Source organism: Gouania willdenowi, chromosome 1 (assembly GCF_900634775.1).
Source record: "Gouania willdenowi chromosome 1, fGouWil2.1, whole genome shotgun sequence".
Lineage (NCBI taxonomy): Eukaryota > Metazoa > Chordata > Actinopteri > Blenniiformes > Gobiesocidae > Gouania > Gouania willdenowi.
In genome coordinates, this window is record NC_041044.1 from 21,236,288 (window position 1) to 21,257,428 (window position 21,141).

At 37.3% G+C, this 21,141-nt stretch overlaps 2 protein-coding genes and 1 long non-coding RNA gene across 4 annotated transcripts in view; 2 read left to right on the forward strand and 1 right to left on the reverse strand.

The window, feature by feature from the left end:
• The window catches only part of LOC114463183 (ovochymase-2), a 31,847-nt gene extending 18,690 nt beyond the window's left edge, over positions 1–13,157 (forward strand). The window contains 14 exon segments of the mRNA XM_028446573.1: positions 415–515; positions 832–1,080; positions 1,082–1,107; positions 2,418–2,581; positions 4,250–4,433; positions 4,545–4,769; positions 6,642–6,776; positions 6,870–7,088; positions 7,161–7,340; positions 8,585–8,697; positions 9,294–9,388; positions 10,377–10,666; positions 11,280–11,440; positions 12,694–13,157. Coding sequence (XP_028302374.1) covers positions 415–515; positions 832–1,080; positions 1,082–1,107; positions 2,418–2,581; positions 4,250–4,433; positions 4,545–4,769; positions 6,642–6,776; positions 6,870–7,088; positions 7,161–7,340; positions 8,585–8,697; positions 9,294–9,388; positions 10,377–10,666; positions 11,280–11,440; positions 12,694–12,885 — 2,334 coding nt within the window. The 3' untranslated portion in view covers positions 12,886–13,157.
• Positions 13,158–13,594: 437 nt separating this feature from the next.
• Positions 13,595–19,698, reverse strand: LOC114463360 (uncharacterized). Its single transcript, XR_003674089.1, has 3 exons — positions 19,613–19,698; positions 15,017–15,081; positions 13,595–13,834 (listed from the first exon to the last, which is right to left on the reverse strand). It is a non-coding gene; the product is annotated as an uncharacterized LOC114463360 (long non-coding RNA).
• Positions 13,716–21,141, forward strand: part of fam13a (family with sequence similarity 13 member A) — a 65,564-nt gene continuing 58,138 nt past the window's right edge. For both annotated transcript variants that reach the window (XM_028446706.1, XM_028446793.1), the window contains exons 1-2: positions 13,716–13,838; positions 19,291–19,486. In XM_028446706.1, coding sequence (XP_028302507.1) covers positions 13,812–13,838; positions 19,291–19,486 — 223 coding nt within the window. In that variant the 5' untranslated portion in view covers positions 13,716–13,811. The remainder of the gene's footprint in view (positions 13,839–19,290; positions 19,487–21,141) is intronic.

Sequence of the window (21,141 nt, forward strand, 5' to 3'; positions counted from 1 at the left end):
CCTTTAGTGACGAGGGGCTCCAAAGCTGAGTCGGAGGAGAATGGATTTGACCTATCTTGATTGTTTGGTAAAAAAACAATGAATAAAAAACAAACCATAATCTAGCATGTGTTCTTGCTCTCTAACTTTAGATCTGGTAATGATTTTACCCTGTTTAGTTGGTAGCCTAAAGTGTAATAGATAGTAGCATTAATTGAACCATTTAATAGATTAGGAATCTCTCCATGTAGTGTGGCAAACTGTCCCCCAATTTTAATGCTACTGAGGTAAAATAGAAGTTAAATTATTCCTTATTATAAGTACAGAAGTGTGGGTAGAGATATGTTGTCAGAGTATTTTTGTCACCTCACCAATTCACATGATTGATGATATTGATACCCTAATAAGTTTTTGCTGGTGTTTGAATGCTTCCAGGTCTGGCCATCCAGTGAACAAAAACCCAAGTTCTCCCACATTTGTGGTGGTACTCTGATTCATAAGAACTGGGTGTTGACTGTAGCTCACTGCTTCGGAAGGTAAAAGAAAACTACGTCTACACTTTTACAAGCAATGGTTTGCAGTAAAGGTTTGCATGTTATTCACATAACGTCAAAAGGCAATGGAGCAAGTTTGTGCCTTTACCTCCATTTTTTTTCTAGTGTGAGAGAAATGTCTTGTTAGAGATGCCTCAGTGACTTTGCTAATGATCTCCTTTGTCCTTTAACAAGAACTATTGTAGGAGAGTCTCTAAATGGGATGTAGCTGCATTAAACTATGGGGTTACTGCAATGCATTGCAAGCTGATACATCAGTACTGTATATATTTATTGATTGAGCTGATATGATCCCCAGATATGCTGATGAGCTGCACCGTTGGAGGATGTGTCTGGGCAAACACAACCTGACGACACAGAGTCCAGTGAACAGTGCTTTGGAGTGGTCTGATATCTACCTTCACGAGGGCTTCAACTATCCCACTGTGCTCTCATTTGAGTTTGACATTGCCCTGGTCAGGCTCAGCCATGAAGTGACACCCAGTGAGGCGATATCCTTCGCCTGCCTTCCTTCTAAGGAGGAGGTGCTTCCTGGGGCAAGAAGTGCTATGCACAGGCTGGGGGGATGAAAATGGTGCTGCTTGTGCTTCATTCTCTTTTCCACCGTACATGTCCTACAAACATGCATCTAACAGTCTTGTGATGGATATCACATTAGTAAAACACATAGTATTGTTCTCAGTCAGATAAAGCTTAAAGTTGATATCCGGAGTTTCTGAGAAATGTCTCAATGTCCCGCCCTAAACAGCCTCACATCCTCGCACTGCCTCTCCCAATCTACCAGAAGCCACGCCCCTACTTTTCTGCACGTGCATTGCGGAACATAACAACATAACAAGGTCGCATTGGATACCATTGTTATACAGTAGGTCTATGGGTCAGGTAAGAGCCAAAATCATATTTACCTGTTTGCTGTTGTTTCCGTGCAAAGTTCCACATTCACTTTGATTGACAGTCTCATAAACAGGAAGTCGAAGCCTATTGGCTGGGTGCACTCTGTGATCGTTTCCATTTGTATAGGGGTCTATAGGACGATGGAGGGACTTATATACATTAATGTATATAAATGACCACCACCAGTAGGACCATAGTAAAAGACTAGTTAGGTATTTTTTTGCATTTCAAAAGAATGATACATAAACAGATTTCTCAGAAACTTCGGATATCAGCTTTAAGTGTTGACATCAGGGTTGGGGTCAGTTACAATTACATTTTCAATTACCCATGTTCAGTTACAACTCAATTATGATTACAGTGACCGGCATTTTTTCCAATTACAAATAAATCAAATAATTACAATTATTTTTTGTCCTCAGAAAGTCAATTACAATTAATCACAATTACTGTGCCTGAAATAAATAACCTAATAAAAGTTACTCTTCCTCGTGTGTTAGCTTTCTGTTAGCATCACTTATGATAACGGGTTCTAAATCAGCTGTAAAATACACTAAAAACAAATATATATCATCTCATTTCTTTCCTCTATCTCTTTGTTACTTTTTTAAGGCTTCCTGAAATCTGATCAATGAAAATATAGGTTATAAATTTTGTTGTGGGAGTCAGAGCCTTTTTTGTGTCAACATACCCCTCGATTTAATTTTTTTTTAATGGTAAATGTGGGAAAGCTTTGATATGAAACATTTTTTAATAATTATTAGCTACATATGTGTAGAACTGTACATAGAGTTAGTTACAATTTAATTACGATTACAACAGCAGCAGATTATTTAAATTACAATTTTGATTATGTCGTAATTGTAATTAATTTTCAATTATGCAATTACAATTATAATTGACCATATAGACAGTATTGTCACAAGTATTGCACGCCCTCTGCTGGCCTAAAAGGGCACATGATCCCTGTGTTTGTGTTTTTTTTTTCAGGTGATTCACTAAATGCCAAACCTTCAGAGGCTCTTAATCAGGTGGCTCTGCCTGTTGTGCCTTATAACACATGTAAGAGGGTGGATTACTGGTCGTTCATGGTCAAACCCTCCATGATATGCTGTGGTTATAATTTCCCTGATGAGCTCCAGTCTGTCTGTCAGGTAGAAAAACTTACTTACTAAATTGGTCATCCTTATTATTTAGCTTTTTCTTAGTAGTTTTTTAAAAACCATATTTACAACTTTTTTTTTTTATTAATCTTAATTAAGTATTTTCCGTATGTCCATCATATATCTCATATACAGAGTGATTGATATATTTTTTTGTCTGTTAAATTGCTATAAAAAGGAAAAAAAAGTATCAGTAATTGTATAGATAAAATAAAATGATAAAATTTGAATTAAAAAAACATTTTCTGTTATTATATTGGGAGTATATTGAGAGAGAAATAAGGGTTTTCTGTGTTTCTTTACTACTTCATCATGTTGTTTTTTTTTAATTTCCTACTACATTTGTTCATTTATTTCTATATTTTAATTTTGTTTTATTCCGCATAGCTTAATTGTTACAATCAATCTTGTTTCATAATGGAGTATACTTTTGATTGATCAAATCCATTTCTTCATTGATAATTTCATTAAATGTTAAAGTAAAAGCCTGTTAATTTGTCTTTTTTAAATGTGTTATTTTCATTTATTTCTATTTATTTAATAGATTTTGTATTCATTTGTAAAGATTTATATTTTAGTACATAAATGATCTTTTATTTATTTTTGATTTGATTAATGTTGTCATATATTTATTGTGTATAGTGTTAATGTATTATTTGTATTGTATATTTACTTTTGATTGTGTCACTGAATCAATTACATTCATTAATGGAAACTTTTTTATTCAAATATATTTTAGAAAGTGTCTATTTGTACGGTTACCAAAGTACAAGTACTTAGCGTCTTAGAGTTAGGGTTAGGATTATGCAACCTAAACTGACCAATAACTGACCTAGACCAAATAGGTCGGTATATTGATATGGCAAGCGTACGGATAGCCACTGCCTATATTTTACTGTTTCATACTTGAAAGTGTCTATTTGTACGGTTGCCGTACGGACGACCCCCGGTGCTATTGGTACAGTTACCCAAGTTCAAGTACGTAGAGTTTTAGGGTTAGGGACAGGGTTAGGTTTAGGAATAGGTTTAGGGTTAGGGTTAGGTTATAACCCAATATCGCAACAATTTTTAGGGTTAGGGTTAGAGTTAAGGGTAAGGTTTAGTCTTAGTCATGTAACCTAAACTGACCAATGACTGACCTATCACGTGACCTAAACTGACCAAATAGGGGCGCTGCGTATGGATAGAATGTCTGCATATTGATACGGCAAGCGTACGGATAGCCACTGCCTATATTAGATACTTGAAAGTGTCTATTTGTACGGTTGTCGTACGGACAACCCCCGGTACTATTGGTACGGTTACCGAAGTACACGAACATAACGTTTTAGCATTAGGGTTAGGATTAGGTTTAGGGTTAGGGTTAGGTTATAACCCAATATCGCAACAATTTTTAGGGTTAGAGTTAGGGTGAGGTTAAGGTTTAGTCTTGGTCACGTAACCTAAACTGACCAATGACTGACCTATTATGTGACCTAAACTGACAAAATAGGGCAGCTGCGTATGGGTAGAATGTCAATATATTGATATGGCAACCGTATGGATAGCCACTGCCTTTATACTTTGGGCAGAATTGTGTATATGAAGGTACTATTCAATTATAAAGCTCAGCCCACTTTAAAATTCACATGTTTTATTATTGATGTCTGTCTGGAACAGGGAGATTCAGGAGGACCACTTGTTTGCCAGGATACACCTGATAGTCCATGGGAAGTTCATGGAATAACTAGTTTTGTCCCCATTGGTTGCATCATGAATAAGAAACCCTCTGTGTTCACCCGCACCTCTGCCTACCTTCCCTGGATTACAAATGTCATCCGCAGGAATATCTACAAGGAGCACAGTATGACCCCCCCCCAATTAAAAAAAAATGCTTTTCACTCACAAACTAAACACAAGAGTATTTCAGAGAGCTTTGCTTTGCAGCTCCTCACCATTTGTCCTCACTGTGTAGCATCTGGCTGTGGGGGACTGAAGGAGTTGAGTGGCACAGGTGGTACCGTGTCCTCCATGGGGTACCCTGGCAGCTACAGCAACAATGCCCGCTGCCTGTGGAATATCCAGGTCCCTGAGGGAAAACTGGTCCATCTCCATTTTCACAATTTTTCCCTGGAGGATACGGAGAGTGAGACGTGCGAGTATGACCAAGTCAATGCCGCAGACAGAAATGGACATTTGGGTATGTGAATGAATATAAATACGAGTTTTATTTGTTGCCCTGCTGACAACTAATTAGAGAACTTGTAAAATGTTAGGAAAGCTCTCCCTGCATGAAACAACAATCTGTCATTGTAAACACGCAATGGTGAACTAAGACCTTATATCGTTGGAGTCTTGAAGATCATTTGAAATCGATCTAAATTAGAGTCGAACAAAGTCACAAGAATGACACAGTTGAACTCTGTTACGATGTGGTGAGAAGGAGCCAGATGTAGAAATGAGGAGGCAGTGAATTCATTTAGCAAAAACCAAAAAAATACAAAAAAAGGCAATAAAGCACAAACCCAAATACTGCCGACTCAGCTGACTTACACACTTAATTGACTGACTGCTATAGAAGAACAAAGACAAACCAGTCAGGGGAAGACTTTCAAATGACAACAATCCTTTAAATAGTGAAGGAAGATAATTAGATGAGGGGAAACAAAAGGGAGCCTAATCTCTCGCACACACAATTTAATTAAGCCAGTAACCAACATCACTACTTTGGTAAATAAAGCCAAAACTGTTTTTAATCTTTTAGGTACAACTGAAAATAAAACCTTATGTTAGCCAATCACATCACTAGAGCCTGTCTTAATGCTATTTTGACAGCAAATTTCTATTTTTTCTCATTATTCACATAAATGAAATTTGTTCTCAGGACTGCCATGCATTGATAAAAAATAATAATAATAATAATATTCAAACAGCTGCATACTCTAAATACAGTATGTCTGTCATCTAAATGACAATGTATGAACAAATTTACAATAAAACAATAGTCAAAAATCTTACAAGTACCAGAGCAGTGATTAAAGAAATTAGGTGACAATAAGTCAAGAACAGAGTAAGAAGAGCAGGAATTATTCTTTAAACATCCTTTTTTTCTATAGCTTATATGAACAAATACATTATGGTTATAGTCATTCTGTCTTTGTGCCTACTGTTACAACAATTATTATATTAATCATCATATCATCAAATGTGTGTTCATGTGTACAATTTTTCATGTGTTTATACACGATGACTGCATTATTTGTTGTACTTTTGAACAGGGGAACTTGGGGTGTTGACTGATGATTTTAATTGATTTTACTGATGATTTTAAATGTTCTTATTGATTTTAAACAATTGAATGTTTTATCATGTAAAGCACATTGAGTTGCCTTGAGTATGAAATGCGCTATACAAATAAATTTGCCTTGCCTTGCCTTGCCTTTGCTGAGTCTTGTTAGATTACGCGCAGTACAGACAGATTGTGCTGTATTCACAGTGCCAGCAAAAACCAGTCTCTGCTCAAGGTCTCAACAAAGCTCTGATAAGCAGAGCTCTGAAGTAGCAGTCATTTTCCATCAAATTCCTTCCTCCCTTCACCCTCCCTCCCCTTCCTCTTCATCGGCTATAAAACAAATTGTTTTAATCTTTCAGGGTTCAACGCCTCACCTCCTGTGGAAGAGGGTTGTTGTATTTATCTTTTGCTCTTTTCTTTATTAAATATGTTGTTTTTTTTTATACATTCCCGTCTCAGCGTGGACTTCATCAATGCAGAGCAACTGTTGTGGGTCTAAAGGACAGCTGAAATGATGCCTTTACAGCAGTTAGTCTCAGTGGAGTTCTAGTCAAGTGAAAAAGTAGTCAATGGAAAAAGTTTTGTGGACAAAATGAACATTCTTCCGTTTCCTGTTCTGATTAAGTGGTCGTTGTTTTCAGCCCTAAATCCTTCACACGTGTGTCAGTATCACAAACACACTAAGATTAGATAGAGTGAACCCCTTAGAAAAAAAAAAACTCAGGGTATTGAAACAGTGACAGAACACTCAGAATAAGACTTGTCCACTTTTTTTCTCAGGCACTTTCTGCAGCCACACGCGCCCTAATGACGTAGTGAGTGATGGAAATAAGCTTTATTTGAACTTCATCTCAAATGACAAAGTGGTGGATACAGGTTTCTCTGCCACTTGGAGGGCCATAGATCCATCAGAGGGTAGGATGAGTGATAAACACAAAAAGTATCCTCTAAATATGACATTTCATTTATTTTCTCCACATGCGTGTCTATTGTCTTGCTTTGTTCCAGCTGCCTGTGGAGGAATATTCAACAGTACCGTGGGGGAATTCTCCTCTCCGAACTGGCCCAATGATTATCCAGCCCAGACTGTGTGCACATGGCGTATCAATGCTCCTCGAAAACAAATTTCTATAGTTTTTACTCACTTTGAACTACAAGCTGTGGATATGCTTGAACAGTGTGTTGACTATGTTGATATCTTGGTTGGACAAAACATGACAGCAATGGGTTTGTATTTTTCACATTAAAAAGTTTGCCCATCTTAAACAAGTTGAGATGTTTGTTCTGTTTGGGTCACAGGACGATACTGTGGCTTTGGTCCTCCAACTTCTTGGATCGTGTGGGATGCAGTAGCCATCCGCTTCTTCAGTAACGGTGCCAATCAGCAGAAAGGTTTCCGTGGTTACTGGACCATTGATGGTAGTGATCCTCCAACTTTACCTCCACCACCTCCAAACCCATGGGACAACATCACTATCAGTGAGTGCAGACACAAAGCAGACCTTGATTTTACACCCCTGTGTAAATAATAGCAATAATATCTACTATGTATATAATGGTATAAAATATATGATTAATTAATAAACATAAGAAAATGTATATATTGTGATAGAGAATAGTATTAATTAAAATATTGCCACATTATATTTTGCATTTAAAATGTAATTGATGACATTTAAATAGTATATTATTAATATTATGTATACACATTCATGTCTTTGTATGTATATGTGCGTACGTGTGTTTTATATATGTTTTATGTGCATGTATAAACTGTATATACAAAACTTGTGTATAGTTAGAGGTGTAATGAGTACTGATATATATGCTAATACTGTTACTTGATTGAAAATGTACTCAAGTACAAGTAAGTCATACATAAAATACTCAAGTACAAGTAAAAAGTGGTTGAATTAGTACTCAAAGTTAGTTACTAGTTACTTTCACCCCACACATTTTTTTTTTGGTTATAAATCTTGCCACGGTTCCCTTGCATACAGTAAACATCTCATGTATAAACTTAAAAAGGAAGAGATGAGATACTGGACAATTCTTTTTTAAATTAAATAACACAAATCAATTGAATTCAAAACATTAAAAATCCTCAGGCTCTAAGTATAGCTACACTTATGAACTCTGAAACTGAGAATAATAACCTGCATCCAATGCTGTTTTGGTGCCATACATTACGCTTAATCTGATAGGTCGGCTATGATGTGATGCATTTGATAGTTGTGGTCATTTAATTTTTTTTGTTGTTTCACAATGTCCACTGATCATTTTGAAAAAAAATAATAATTTACTCAGTAAGAGTTGGGTGTAAAAATGTAGCAAACGACTTTACTTCTTTTAAAACGGACTTAAGTACAAGTAAAATTGATTTAAAAATGTACAAATGTACAAGTACCCATAAAAGCAACTCAATTACAGTAACGTGAGACTGAGTACTTGTAATCCATTACTTTCACCCCCGTGTATAGTATATATTGAATGTGTATTGTAAAAATAGTATATTTTTAATTTATTTTATTTTATTGACATTATCTAGAGAGCCTTGTTTTGTTTTTTATGATGGGCTAGGTGTGTATAAGCTTTTGCTTCAACCTACACCTGTTCGGCTGAGGAGTTAGACAATTGAGTGTTGTTTGTTCTGTTTTTGTTTTTCTGACGACTGCCGAAATAAATTCAAGTTCAAATATATACGTCATGCTTTCTCCTCTCAGACTGGCCAGAAACGTGTGGCAGGCCGGCTGTGAAGCCCAACATAACCATTACAAGAGTGGTTAATGGAGAAGAAGCAACACCACACTCCTGGCCCTGGCAAGTGTCAATGCAGGTGCAGTGATGTGTTCATTCTGAAAATGTTTTGTCTATTTTAAAGGAAAGAATGGTAAAAAGCTCACGTAACACCAACAATGACTGACTGACTGGTAGGCCTCTATTCTTTTCTTAAAAGCTCATTTGAGCTCATTTGTAGATTTATTTTTATTTTAGGCTGGTGCAGTTGAGACTTCAGTTACTTGTTTGCATTTAGTAAAACAAAAATCAATAAGGTCTCACATGTTCTTTTGGCACATGCTAGTATAAGACTGAAAAATGCAGGTTTGTCATAGACACACCAAGCAGTGATTTAAAGCAGGGTTTCTCAAATGGGGGTACGCGATGGCACTACAGGTTGTACGTTAGACAGAGAGATAGGGAAACTCGTAAAATCATTTAAAATATGGGGTTTTATAATGTTTACTTTTACTTAGAAATGATCATGACACTGAATATGACCAGCAACCCACAAAACTATGGGGTGTCAAGTGTAAAAATGTAGTATAAATGTTGTAGCAAACACATTTTCATTATTTTTTTCTATTCTACTGAATAGTTAAAAAAAACAAAAACAAAAAAAAAACATTTACTTTGATCAACTCTGTTTCCCAGGCTACACCGATTCTACCCATTCCTTACATGCATGGCTGTGGAGGATCTTTAATTCATGAAGAATGGATCTTAACGGCTGCTCACTGCTTCATGGTGTAAGATTTAAGTATTACAGTTTCAGACAGAGATAGAATGCAGTGAACATGACATTCTAGTTTACAAAAAGTGGTCCATTTAGAGCGTGTGTCATGTAATGCAAATTAAACATTACAGAACAATAGGATTTGTGTTCAGAGGTCCAAAAATAAATTCATCACAAAGTATGATCCGCAATTAATAACCACAGTTTGAGGCAAGCCTATGAAAAGAAAGATCAGCGTTTCCTAAACATTTAAACAACATAAATAAATGAAGAGGTTCAGAAAGTGCACCGTGGACTATAGAGGTTGGAGTGGGCAACTGTTATCACAGTGAGGGCTAAAAAATATAAATGTTTAGCATTTAGAAAAATTACCAATCTTAGCATTAATTTAAAAAATGGGAATATTTTGTTCAAAGTAAATAATTACAGCAAAAACATGTCTACAAGTTGTAGATATCTCACTCCCTCACAATTCCCAAGTTAAATCAAACTTACAGCACCACAATGTTTGCTGTAATATCAAAACACAAAATTATTGTTCATTTTCCAATAGTATTCTGGCAAATTACGTTGCAAATTTTGAGAAATATAGTTAAATTCAAGGAATTTATGAGTGACTTGCAATATTTCTTACACATGAAAATTGTTTTTGGGCATTTTTCCATCACAAAGACATGGATTTTTCTGGTCAGGTCAACTTAAGATCAAACTGGGTTGTATGTGGCTCTTCAGCTAAGATGATTTGACACCCCTGCAGTAGAGGATTCAGGGAGCCTACTGATGCATAGATGAATAATCTTCTTACCAAAGCTCAAGGCACACAACACCAAAAAAAAAAAGGTTTGAACCCACTGGTTTAGAGGTAATAGAATCCAAATATTCAGCTAGGAAAGATCCCCTGTCATTGGTTTGTTCTGACTCATATTTGATATTGATCCACAACAAGTGAAATTAATTGCTGCCTGGATGGATGTTCCTTCTAACTTTCTCCTACCCTTTAGACCACTGAACAGACCCTCCTTCTGGCGCATGTGTCTGGGTAAACATCACATGAACTCCTCCATGGACGTCCCATCAGCAGAGAGATGCTACCAGGTGGACGGCATCATCCGTCACGAGGGTTTTGTCTATGAGCAGGATAAAACAGACATTACCAATGATATCGCCCTGGTGCATTTGACGGAGAAGGTCAACATGACGAGGGAGATTAGCCCCATCTGTCTGCCCATAGCAGGCATAGAAATGCCTTCTGGGTATCCGTGCTTTGTCACTGGCTGGGGAGATGAGAAAGGTAGAGGAGGCCACTGTTCTTTGAACATTTTAATGCTTTGTCTTTACCAGACATATACTGTAGTTGTATAATCACTGTATTCTATAGTTTTCATGTTCAATGAGATATTTTCACATAATTGTTTGTTTGTCTTTCATATGGATTACGTCAAAAGTACTTAACAAACTTTGACAAAATTTGATCCAAAGACAGACCTTAGGCTATGAAAGATTCCAATGAAATTTGGAGCGAATCCAGATCAATATACTGATTCTGGATGACTTTCAAAAATAATAAAACCCCCAACTCTCACTATTGCCAAAAGTTCATATCTCAGTTCGTAATTGACCAATCTTTATAAAATTGGACTCAGTTATGTAGTTTTGCTTTCTTAATTACCCCCACTGAGTTTCATCCAGATTTTGCCTTTCATTGTGATTTTTCCTAAAAATGGAAGTACTCATACATTTGGACCTACTGTATGGTTAATAGTGGGGATAGACATTTCTTCCAAGCCTTTAAAGTGTCAATGATCCTGGTACCATGATCAGGATCACTGATCCAGATAACTGACAATATCTGACAAAGGGGAGATCCTTTATTGATGATTACACTCTTTATTCTCTTATTATAGGTAACCTGTTCCCTAAAGTGTCGGAGAAGCTAAATCAAGCAGCGCTTCCAATTATCACGTACGAGACATGCAGCAAGCCGAATTACTGGTGGGACACTCTCAGGCCGTCAATGATCTGCGCAGGCTACGGATCCCCAGACGAACTCAAATCAGCCTGCCAGGTGAGAGAGAACAACATGGCTGTCTATTCTCCATCCTAATACATGGTCTGTCTGTTCCGTTCCCTACTTTGAAATGTTTCATAAGAATGATTCCCTGACATGAATAGATTGTCACTTATGCAACAGCCTACCATCTGCTTTGTTTGCAGTCATTAAGCCTTGGCTATAACTCGTTGCTGCCCAGTTTGCAGAGGTAATTGGTTCAGACACTGAGGCATCATTTGTTCACTCCAACGAGTGGAAGTGCTCTCAACAGAGAAACGTACAAACAAGATAATGAGCAACCATCTGAGCAGGGATTAGAAACACAGACCTATGAAAGGCCAAAAATAAACTGTGTTAACAATGATAGAGGGCTTCATAATTCAGCACTATAAAAGAACTGTTACATAATTAACCTTGGAAATGTGCAAAATCTAAATAGCGTACTAAAAACTTTTGAATTTTGAAAAAACACTCAAATATTGCTAAAATGTTTTTACATCGTCATGAGGTGAAATTTCAGACGTTTTGAGATTGAAATGTGTCGCAAATGGGTCACGGAAACACTTTTTCCACAAATACACGTCACGGAACGTGACGTACATGGTCACATGACATGAGGTACCTTGATCACATGACCACTTCTCTCTGAGAAAACATGAAGAGGAGATTGGGACATTTCTTGGCATTGGACTTAAAAATTAGGTAGTGGCTATCTGTACAGTTGCCGTATCAATATACCGACATTCGATGGATCCATACACAGCGCCCCTATTTGGCCATTTTAGGTCATGTGATAAGTCAGTCATTGGTCAGTTTAAGTTGCGTGACTGAGACTAAACCTTACCCTAAACCTAACTCTAACCCTAACCCTAAAAAGTGTTGCGATATAGGGTTATAACCTAAACCTAACCTTAAACCTAACCCTAACCCTAAGACACTACGTACGTGTACTTTGGTAACCATACCAATAGCACCGAGGGATGTCCGTATGGCAACCGTACAAATAGACACTTTCTAAATATTATTACTGCCACATTAGACGTGAAACAACAAAGGAATGCTGAGTGTTATAAGGAGGTTTGGAGTGCAAAGTCTCACAGGATGAGCTTTCACAGGAGTTACTAGGCTCCTATCCAAAACAACGTTCAATGGAAACATGTTCAAAGCGCAATTATACTTTGTCGACATTTAGAAATTTTTCATTTACTTTGCGGAAATCTGTAATGGAATCCCAGCTAATGTTAGCCATTTGTTCTGCTTCCCTTCAGGGTGACTCTGGAGGTCCTTTATCCTGCTCAGGCCCATTATCGAGCTCAAGATGGCAAGTACATGGCATTGTCAGCTTTGGACCTCAAGGATGCATCAGAGACAAGAAGCCGTCGGTGTTCACGCGTGTATCTGCTTTCAACGACTGGATCGACCACAACATCAAGAAATTTATTCATGAAAGAAGAATCTAAAGCCAAATTCTTCTTCTTAGGTTGACGGGGTGCTGGTGCCTGTTTCTAGGGGTAACAATGATAACATACAATTCAAAGCACATGTTAATTTACTTCAACTTAACAATCATCACTTTAAAAATATACATACAACAGCGGGTTTTTAGGCTTTAGCATTGAGGAACCTGGATAGCTTAGAAAGAATACTAAAACCCCCAGGATCCATAGAGAAAAATATTTGTAATCTATGTATTATGCAGAGAATACACATTTTAATAAAAGTTTTAATATTCTATTCTTTGTTGTATAGTTTAATTGGTTTCCATTAATTTTGTTTTTGTATCACGACAAACAAAACCATTCTTAATGGCAAAAAAACAAGACAAAAAATACCAAAAAGACAAATAACTGTTTAATTAAATTACATACATACATACACAGAGGTCATAAACAACAAAAATATGTTAATTCTAAGATATTATTGATGCAAACACTAGTTTTAAATGAAATTTTACATAAAACGCAGACGCAGCAGAGGAGACCTCCAGGGCACATTTAAAGTTTTGGGTTTAAACCCCCTCTGTCACGTGACCAATGTGTTCAGCCAATGGGAGAGCATGGCTCAGATTTCAGCCTGGGAGGAGAGAAGAGGGGACTGAAGAAGGAGAAAGAGAGAGAGAGAGACAAGAACTAATCTGTGATCATGGCTCAGACAGCACATTGGTTGCCGGTGGAATGTGTTCAGGATCTTTCTCTCACTCTGAAAGTCATCCTGTAGTGGTTTGTGGAGTGAATGGCTCACTTTTTGTTAGAGGAGATTCCCAGATCTGGGAAAAGTCTGACTGTGTGTCCTGGGACAGGGTAAGGAGGTAGAGGAGGAGTGAAGGCAACAGGATTCTTTTTTTTCACACTTCATCTTTGCCTGTGCAGGCATTTCTTTTGGAAGAATGGGAGCTGGAGCGATGACCATCTGTGTGAGTAGAAGCCAAGAGACAATATGTTCAGTTTGTGACTAAGGGATGAAGAATGTATGATGGGAGTGTTCTGCTGGGATACACGTTTAACAAAAAAAAAAAAAGGTTCAAAGAGGACAAACTCCACCCTTAAAACTGGACACAAACATGATTTTTAAACTTAGGATGGGATGACGTGTTATAAAGACCACTCATTTCGTGTTTTTTTCCCCCATAAAACCATAGTGTACATACATGTATTTACATCTTTTCCAGAGTGCCACCTATGTATTCTCACTTACGTCACTTCCTCTAAGGTGACCAAATGGAAAACAAACATGAAACCACTTCTACAGTTTAGTTTTTGGTGATTTTCATTTCAACCACTTGTGTGTAGCTGAAGTTTCTGTGAGCTGAACAACTGCTGCATGTGATGCCTGTGGAGCTTTTGCTACCAGTTGCTTCAATGACCACCCACATGGAAGAGGGGGAGGGCTGGAAGGCACAAGCTGGGGCTTGCTGTTTCCTTCAGACACATTCAAAAGTGTGTACATGAAATCGATGGGTTCTCTTACACAAACAAGTCGTTTAAGAAAAATATCTGCACTCTCATTTTTGTGTGAGAACTGGAAATAATTCCAAAGTCTGGGAAGGGGAGATTATAGGTGAAACCCACACAACAACAGACTTTCCTTGTAAACAATAGAGGTAATTTAGTGCAAACAGCATGTGCTTCCTCTCATTTTCTCCTGCTGTAATTCACACAGGCTCTGTGACAGCTCACACTGCCACCATCTCACTCAACAATCACATCTGAATTTGACACATGCATTTAAAATGCTGCACAGAAAGCAATCATTACAAGGATGGTTTTATCATCTCAGTTTACAGTGATTTTTGATACCAAAGTAGTAAAAAACACACAAATGTGTATATATACAGTATATATATATATATATATATATATATAAGCTTTACAAATGAGTACATATGCTTCGGTGTAGCAATGTAAACGTAGATTCTATCAGCAAACATCATATTTTCATCCAAGCATATTGCAACTATCACATTAGACATACATTATATCTTCATTTGGCCAGGAAAGAAACTCATAAAACAGCTTTACTGGCTAAACAGCAGCTGATAAACACTAAATTAAATGATTCAAGTGTGAAAGACATCAGTCACAATGAAAATACCTCATGATTCAAGACTTTTGAAACGTCTGGATTTATATTCCACATCTTCAAACCGCCCCACGACCCTGAAAAAATGAGCAAGCGGGTCAGAAAATGGATGGATGAATCTTTGAAGTGTTATCATTTCTGATCAGGGTTGTTTGCTGTTAATGGTCCATACAAGACACGTTTCACAAAGTCTTTAGTTAAACATTAACCCTAACTTTTCTCTTTTAACGTCTGATTATTGGAATCCCTGCCCATTTAATTTCTGGTGCTTTGTGATGGTGTTAGTTGTCAATAACAATGTTAATTTCACATCATGTTTTAGAGGAGCTTAATGTGTGTACGTACGAGCACCTGCGGAGCGTGCGGCCGGATACAAAGACAGAATTAAGGGACATCTGTGCCATTCAGCATATCACAGTCTGCTGTGACTCAGACCAGATTAACACACTGACACCTGCAGCAGTAGTTCAACATAAAGCTGTTTTGTTGTCCTGGGAAGCTCTAAACTGCTGTGGCCTGTTGTTGAAATAAGGACATTTTCAGCCATAAAACCTTCAGATCCAAATGTAAACATATAATAATAATATTTAAAATTTTAAACTAAAATAATAGATGTTTTGTTATCAAATTTAATATTTTTTCTTGTTATATATATTTTCTTCATATGTCGTGAATCACTTACACCCAATCAGGTCACTGTGAGACCTTGAGCAAATCCCCTAAACCTAAAAGAGAATTTTAATATCAATGGGACTATCCTAATTAAATAAAGGTCAAAGAAAATATATACGTATATGAGATTAAAATGTAATTTCTGTGATGCATTTATTCAAAAATTAAAATCATTAATGATTAAAAAAAATGGGTCTAAGGCCTATAAGGTGCATATTAGTTTGTGTTTTGCATGCAGATAATGTTTTGTGCTAAAATCTACTTTATTAATTTCAACACCAAAACTAGCTGAATGGTAATACAGGGGAAGTGAATAAAAAATGCTACAGAATTGAATCACCCGAAAATATTTGATCTAATACACATACATTTGCATGTGTTTATATTTATGAGTCATTTCCAACTTCATTTAAAAACAAAATGAAAGAGGCTTGAATCATTTCTTCCACTGCCATTAGCAGTTTTTACTTTGCTTTACAGACTTAATGAGATAGCCTGACCATCTGCAGTGGTGCAGATCTGCTCTCCTTAGCCATTTAGGACCATCTGTGAGATGGCTTTTAGTCTACTGACCATACTGTAGCACATGCCCAGTGCCCAGAGTACGTAAATCAAATCCACAGCCCTGTACGCTCTCACACAGCTAAAAGCATTGAGAAAAACAGTGGCATCATTATTTCAAAGTTCCTTTGCTATTGTGTCGGGGGTTTGGAAGTGGTGAGCTCTGAACATTTAATGAATAGCGGATTCAGTTTGACTGTGGCTGCACCAGTCAACCCCTCCCTGGGGACTTCAGGGGCTTGGAATGCACTTCCAGGGATCTTGCCTGGATAATGTTTTTTTCAGATAGTTTTTACAGCAGTGCAAAACTAACAATCAAACATTTGTGTCCATTGACAAGGACTTTTGAAAGGTCTTACAAGGAAAAATGTTTGTTTATAGGTGAGTGAGTGCAATAACAAAAACATGTTGGTTTGTTGCAGCAGACAAAGATTAAGCCAAATGTTAATTAAATCCCTTTCCAGATAAAAAGGAAATTAACAGATTAAATGTGCATTTTCACCCCCTTTTTGGCTGCTTTGCCCCAATCTGTTTCTTTCAATCTGTGTACAGTCAGATTATGCCAACAATTCTATCTTGAATACAAGACCATGCTTTAGTGTTCTTTATTACATATATATATATATATATATAAATAATTTGAAAGGTGTCCAACTCATCCTTGTTCACACGCGATCCATCACATGAATGCCATGAACTTTAGATGATCGATCTAAAGCTGAAGATTAAATCTTTGTTATTCATGTATTTAAATATCCTTAGAATCATTAATAACAACTTGTAGCCTTCAAATAAATGTAATACCTCTTTATAGTGGGCATTACATTTGAAAGATTTTTAGCCAATCATTGTTTTATTGTCTCATCAGGACTACTCTTCATATATCTACGCTCTACTAGATATTCTATGGTAATAATAGCATTTCATTCAGACACATTAGCGCTTTAGTTACGTGTCATTCAGTTCCTTTGACACTATGACGTTATTCCTAAAACATTAAGGAGGACGAATTTCAACATTGCACTGAACAGAAAGGAGAACAGGCTCTTTAATAATGGCGGTCGATGCAGCGTGTACAGTAGATTACCACGGTCGAGCATAGGACATGCTCTGACTGTTTGGGTGTTGAGTTGTGTCTTTAAGAGGATGGATGAATAAAATCAATGCTTAATAAATTCAAATACATTTTGCACTGAAAACATTAAACTTTGCACATTTTTCAAGTGGTCGACAACAATTTCCAAGCTGTGAGAAAAGGCATAAAGTAAGTGACAAGTGGTAAAGGGTCTCTGAACACGAGCCATTTAGGTATTGACCTCATTAGTCATGAATGTTCTTTTGGAAATATCTGAGCTGGACCAAAAGATTTCATGGTCTGAATTCCATCTCTGATGAAGTTGTTTGGCACGCAGCTCACATATTTGACTCTGGTCTGTTATTATGTTTAATATGATCACGGCTTGTGTTCAGTAATGTATGTGTCAGTGTATTTGACTAAAATGCAACTTGGACTATTTCAGTTATAATCTAGTTTGAATCAACTAAATGACAAAGATTTAAACCGACTAGATACAGAGTTAATGAATTTTTTGGTTGGTAACACTTTAGTTAAGTTTGATACATAAAGGCTGACATTACGCTGCCATTATTATGACGTAACACCTGTCGTTAGCATGAATAAGTTGTCATGAAGTGTTGTTCGTTACCCTAACATAGGATGACCACATCTTACAACTGGGACAGTCACTTAAATTACATTTCTTATTTCTTCCTTTTGGATGAATTTTATTATTGTAATGGCTGAACCAAAATTAAAGTGTCCCATCAGTAAAAAAAAACAAAGAATGAGTACTATGGTCAATGCCGTCGCACCAATCAGCATCGAGTTGCAGACGCGTGGCATACTTTTGAGCTTTTTAATTGGTTCATATTGCAAGTGCTACCCTGGCAACTGCTGTGATTGACAGTTACAATCCACAGAGATCACGTTTTTAAGCAATGTGCTGCTGCTTTCAGGGTGTTTTCTGTCAGCGTCATCAGACGTCCATTTCTTAATAAACGAGACCAACGGGACAGAACTTGTGGAAAACCGGGACAATCAATGGTTTGGGGGGAAATCGACAGGGACACGGGATGCAACTCTGAAAACCGGGACTGTCCCGGAGGTAAATCTGGTCACCCCTACCTTAACCCCAAACCCTAATCCTCAATTCTAACCCTATCTAACCCCACTAGATCCCTCTACCTAACCCAAAAAATGCCAACATAGCTCCAAAGGTGTCGAACGACACAGCTTAATGACCGCCTTCATGACACTTTATTCATGCTAATGACAGATAATGACAGAGTAATGTCAACCTCATGTATAAAACTTCAAGTAAAGTGTTACCTTATTGTTTTAAAGATTATATCATCATTTAACAACCTGATATTGGATAGTTTTACAGTTTTTCTAAGTCTCTTGGTACATTCATGGATCAGAATTAAAATTCTCAAAACAACTTCATTCTTCACATCATCGTGTCACTTGTGCACGTCAAAAAAGCAGTTCCTGATTTCTTTGAACAAATGTGTGCACAATTCTCTCTGCCGTTTCCTGTATTACCACTTGCTATGTCGTGTTGATCAAAAAACAGAATTACATGGGTCTCTGTTATATAGTCTAACTCACCACAACAATCAGGCATTAGTTCATGGTATGAGTCTTTAGATGCAAAATGGTTGAACGTGTGTGCTTGTGCGCGGCATGTGTTGTCACTCCTGTAGGGCCCTAAACTAAGGTGTTGCTTGGCAACCTAATAGTTGTGCTATAGCAACACATGCACAGCCCTCCCCTTTTCCCCCCTTACAGCTCATATCACACCACTATGAACATGACTATGCACACACGGCAGGAGGTTGACATGCATGGAGTCACGTCCAGTACGCAGCTTTTAGCCCATGGAGGGCTTTCAGCCTCCCTACTGGACGACTGTGTCAGTGTTTGTCTACCGAGAGGGCCAGCTGTGCCCGTAGTGTGTGAGGCTGACTGCTGCTCTCTACTCCTCCTGCAGCACAATAAGACAGCTGTGCAGGTGAAGGAGGACATGAAGAAGATGGTGCAGATACCCATCCTGAGACCCAGAAAAGCAGCAGCTCAGAAGAGCCGGCTGTTTGGAGCGTCCCTGTTTGACCTCAGGGAGCGGGGCCTGGTGGAGGATGGAGTACCTCTGGTGGTGCGCAGGATGGTGGAGCATCTCCGAAAGCATGGTCAGTAAAAGAGCTTCAAGATCAAAGACCATTTCACCACCATGGGTTACAGCAAGATGACTGACTGTTCAAACATGACAGACCCTCCAGATAGATAGATAGATAGATAGATGTGTGTGGCCATACCTGCTTTTCATTGTCTTGTAAGACCACTGAGAATTCCTAGATCCACATTGGGGTAGCAGTCGCTCTAGTGCAGTGTTTCTCAATAGTGGCTGGTATCATGTGATGCACTGCAGGGAATACTTGAGAGAGAGAGAGAGAGAGAGAGAGAGAGAGAAAAATTTACAAATAGAAGGATTAAAAATATTGGGTTCTATAATCATAATACTGATGTTGGAAATAATCTCCATCAGAACCTGAACTAAAAATACAAGGGTCAGTCTTGGTTCCACACTAGGAGAGAGATGACTGGAATGATAAAAACTATAAAAATAATTCTATTCAATAGGCGCTAAATATGGTTTCTTTCTACTTATTTACCAAATTATATTCTTTAAAATGTGTTTTATCACTCATTCATTCCATCATTATGCTCTATAGATGTTTTTTCTTAGAATTCTGAGCAAAATGTTGTAGTCAGACAAAGGAGGTATTTGGATTCACAAATAAAAGAAAGGAGGAACTTGAGCCTAAACAGTTTGAGAATCACTGAATGTGTCATTGTTGTGTGTCCTTAGGTAAGACACTTCACCCACATTGCTTCGTATGAATGTGGCGTGTGAGTGTTAGTGTTGGTCAGAGATGCCACTATGGCAGCCATCAGTCTGTCACAGGGCAGCTGTGGCTACAATAGTAGCTTACCACCTTATCGCCTCTTATGTACCTCCATGCAAATTCTCTAAAAGATAAAGATAAAGATAAATCTATACATATTTAAATGTATTTTATTTGTTTAAAGATTTATAAAACATAGTCGTTTTTCAGGGTTGAGTCTAAAAAGTAAAATTTGCCAAGCTTTGTATTAAAAGTCAGATTACATTGTCTTTTTAAATTATTCCATCTAAAGCTCTATCATAGTATTCATGCAATACTACTGCAATGAGAGTTTGCATTATCAAGAAGAAGAACTAGGGATTAATCGTGAGGCAGTCAAAAATCGATTCAAGGGTGTCACGGTTTACATCAATACTCTGAAATTGAATCGCAGTACTTTTTTTTTCCTTCTTTTTTTACAGCAAAGGGTGCTATCTATTTAAAATTTGAAATTCAGGAAGTACCACCGTGTTTTAAATCAGAAGTGTGGAAGCGTTTTGGCTTCCCCAAGACAAAATGAAAGAGGTGAGAAAGAAAGAACATGTGAAATCCAAGGTAAGAGGAGCACAGAGAGGAAAGGGAGAAACAAGAGAGAGATAATAATACAATAGTGCAGTATTTTTATTTTTGAAGAAAAAAAAAAGAATATTTTTCAGTCATCATTTGTCAACAGTCTCATTTTGTAAAATAAATCGTGAAAGAATCATATTGTGAACCCAGTGTCGTAAATCGAATTGTATCGGGAGTTGAGTGAATCGTCACATCCCTAAGAAGGAGTGTAGAAATAGATGACTCTATGATCAATTATACACTTTACTGCTGCAAATTTTTTATTATGTAACCATTTGTCTTCACGTCATGGTTCCATAATATAGGTTTCCAAAAGGTGGGGATTTAGG